This window comes from Crocodylus porosus, unplaced genomic scaffold (assembly GCF_001723895.1).
Source record: "Crocodylus porosus isolate Cpor-Errol unplaced genomic scaffold, CroPor_comp1, whole genome shotgun sequence".
Classification (NCBI taxonomy): Eukaryota; Metazoa; Chordata; order Crocodylia; family Crocodylidae; genus Crocodylus; species Crocodylus porosus.
In genome coordinates, this window is record NW_017728906.1 from 65127851 (window position 1) to 65131107 (window position 3257).

The window sequence follows — 3257 nt, forward strand, 5'->3', positions numbered from 1 at the left end:
CAGTCAGTTGAATTCCAGCTTCTGTAATCTGCATGAGAAAGGCTAGGGAGAAGCTGGGGGAGAGTCTGCGATTTAGTATAAGAAAAGCTGTGGCAAGGCTGGGCAAGGAAAAAAGTCCTTGGCAGTGTTTCTTTCTTATCAGGTGCAAGATGCAAGCTGTGCGTTTCTAACAAGAACCAGCACTGCCCCAGGCATTGCATAGCTGCTTAGGGCACACAGCTGCCCAGCTGCACCTTTAACCTCTTATATAAAGTTTGCTTTTTGGTAATGATAAGGCAGTCTTTTGACTGAAACCTCACTTGTATATGCAAGATAAATGACCTGCAGTATACAATATATGGTTTATTGTTTCTTTACTGAGGGCAGAAAAGAGGCCTTTTGGAAAAATCCATTTCATAGGGCCTTTGTCAAGGTAAACTGGTCTCCTAGGCAAACCTCATTATAGCTTCTTTCAGAAATTATCAATATTGCACAGTGGCATCACAGTGAAATGGCTTTGACATTTGGACATCTATCTTGCTGGGATCCTTTGACCCTAGCTGACTTTCTGCCCCTAGGCTTGATGATCTTCTGAGGTACCTTTTAGCCCTAATCTCTATGAAATCTATGACATTGCACAATGGGATCCCAGTGAAAACTCACAACCTCTGAGAGGCAGCACATCACACAGCCATTAAACTATTGAGCCAGCCTTGTACTAAGTACCATTATTCTCAAGCTTTTTTCTTCTGTATGTTGGGAACCATGACTGAAAACAACAGGAGGTCCTTGGGTCTGCAGACAGTACATGAAGTGCTTTTATTGCTTCAGGAAGGAACTCAGAGAAAGAAAATTAAATTCTTCTTATCTCTGTCTTTGCTGAAGAGAAAAAAAGTAAACATTTGACAGAAGATGGTTTTTTTCCAGTGCTCGTTTTAGCTAAAATAAAGGGGGTTAATGATTAAACCTTGGCTGTTTATTACTTGCTTGATCACTTGTGCTGCTGATGCTTTAATCCTGGGTCACAGAAAGTTTAAGAGTGCTGTACAGTGGTGACTTTTTTCTTTTTGTCTCAAGTTTTCCAGTCTGAAAGGATGCAGGGTTTTTTGCTGCTTGCTTTCTCCCTGGTTACCACCGCTCATGCAGAATTCTGCAGGCCAGGTAAGTTTTGCAGTTGAACTTCATCCTTCACCAATTACATTTTTCAAGTTGGTGTATGCTCTAAAATCTGCTGGTTTCTCTGATGTACTTTTTAGCCCTTTAAATAGAGTTTTGGAGTGTACAGTTTGAGCCATTACCTCTCTTGTGAGTTTGCAGATTAACTAGTAAAGCTGATCTAGGTAATTTCTGAAGAGATCGTGGTTAAAACTGCATTGAGAATCCTGAGTGGTCCAGACGTGTCCATGCTAGAAACATCTAGGTCTCCCACTTACGTAACTAGTTCAGATACACTAGGGAGATTTTGACTACATTAATTTTCCAGGATGATTTCTAAATCATTTTTGTTTTCTCCTTCTTTGTGCCAGATGCACAGAATGCTTTCAAAGTGCGGCTTAGCCTCAAAACAGCTTTGGGAGATAATGCAGTAAGTAAAGTATCTTCATTTATTCTCTTCAATTCATTGTCTGCTAAAGTAGAACTATTACAAATGGGAAAAAGTTCTGAAGGGGCAAACCATTATCTCTACAGGGTGAACTGTAATAAATTGCTCATTGAGCCATGATCCAGGTATTCTTTGCTGAGATTTGGATGTTTAGTATAACATGTTAGTACAAACATTATAGTTTGAACAAATCATTTTAGTTTTACTATACAGCAAACTTTCTGTAAAAGATAAGTATAAACATGCCATTTCATAAAGAGAATTTTCCATGTATGTTATTCTGGGAAGCATTTCAAGGTATCTGACCGTATATGTGATAGATCCTATGTAACTAAAAACTCAGTTCTCTCCTACTTTGGGAAATGATCATTGCACTCTCAAGCCAGTGGGATCTAAGGATGTCCCACTACAGGGGCCTTGATCATTGGTAACATTGCAGTCCTTCCTCTTCTCTGGCTCTTTGATTTAATTAACATCTTTTGATGTAATGCATGGTTCTTGACATGAAATATAATGGCCTGTGATATCCAGGAGGCTGGATTAAATGATCTAATGGTCTCTTTTGGTTTTACTTCATGAACTATAGGGCAAGCTAACCAGTTCATTCCCAATTTTAAATATTTACAGTGTATATGTTGGGAGTTAAAAAGATCAGCACAAAATCAGATATGAAATTTCTTGGATTTTTTTTCTTTATTGAAAGTTACAATAGAATGTTACAAAAACTATCTATTGGAAATATTAAGTTATTTTTATGACACAGAATGCTAGTCCAAAATGAGACATAAATGTCAGGTCTTTAACACCAAATGAGCTGAGAACTGATTGTATTGGAAAATACAAGACCAGAACAAATAGGAAAAATAACAGTTGAAAATTGTTATTTGTCTTCAGAAATCAATATTTATGTCAAGTCCTTCTGGGTAAGAGACTTCAATTTAAGCAGATAAAGCTCCATTGCTTTTAGTGGTGTACTTAAAAGGGCATAATGCTGCAGCTGAAAATATGATGGACTCATTCTTGAAACATTTTGTGATGACAACTGCATCCATTTACAGCAAAAAAAGAAAAAGAAATTGCTTGTCCCTTAATATTTTCAGATCTCCAGCTACAGTGATTTTTTTTTACTATACTATAGTATTTTCATAGTTTCTAGGGTCGAAAGGGAACTGAGCAGATCATCTAGTCCGACCCCCTGCCATGGCAGGAAAGAGTACTGGGATCAAACGACCCCAGCAAGGTGCACATCTAACCTCCTCTTAAAACCCCCCAGGGTAGGAGCCTGCACCACTTCTCTTGAAAGTTGGTTCCAGACCCTAGCCGCCCCAACCATGAAGTTGTGCCTCCTGATATCTAGCTTAAATCTACCCTCTGCCAGCTTGTGACCATTATTCCTGGTCGCTCCTGGCAGTGCTCGGGGTAACAGGGACTCCCCCAGTGCCTGCTGATCCCCTCTGACTAGTTGGTAACAGGCCACTAGATCCCCCCTCAGCCTTCTCTTGTGGAGGCTGAACAGGTTCAGGTCCCGTAGCCTGTCCTCATAATGCCTTCCCTGCTGCCCCCTGATCATGCAAGTGGCCCTCCTCTGGACCCTCTCCATGTTATCCACATCCCTCTTGAAGTGCGGTGCCTAGAACTAGACGCAGTACTCCAACTGCAGCCTTCCTGACCAGTG

General features: G+C 40.3%; 1 protein-coding gene across 1 annotated transcript in view; it reads left to right on the forward strand.

The window, feature by feature from the left end:
- Positions 1-1020: 1020 nt before the first annotated feature.
- The window catches only part of TMEM27 (transmembrane protein 27), a 38324-nt gene continuing 36087 nt past the window's right edge, over positions 1021-3257 (forward strand). Inside the window, exons 1-2 of the mRNA XM_019529280.1 lie at positions 1021-1140; positions 1506-1564. Coding sequence (XP_019384825.1) covers positions 1074-1140; positions 1506-1564 — 126 coding nt within the window. The 5' untranslated portion in view covers positions 1021-1073. The remainder of the gene's footprint in view (positions 1141-1505; positions 1565-3257) is intronic.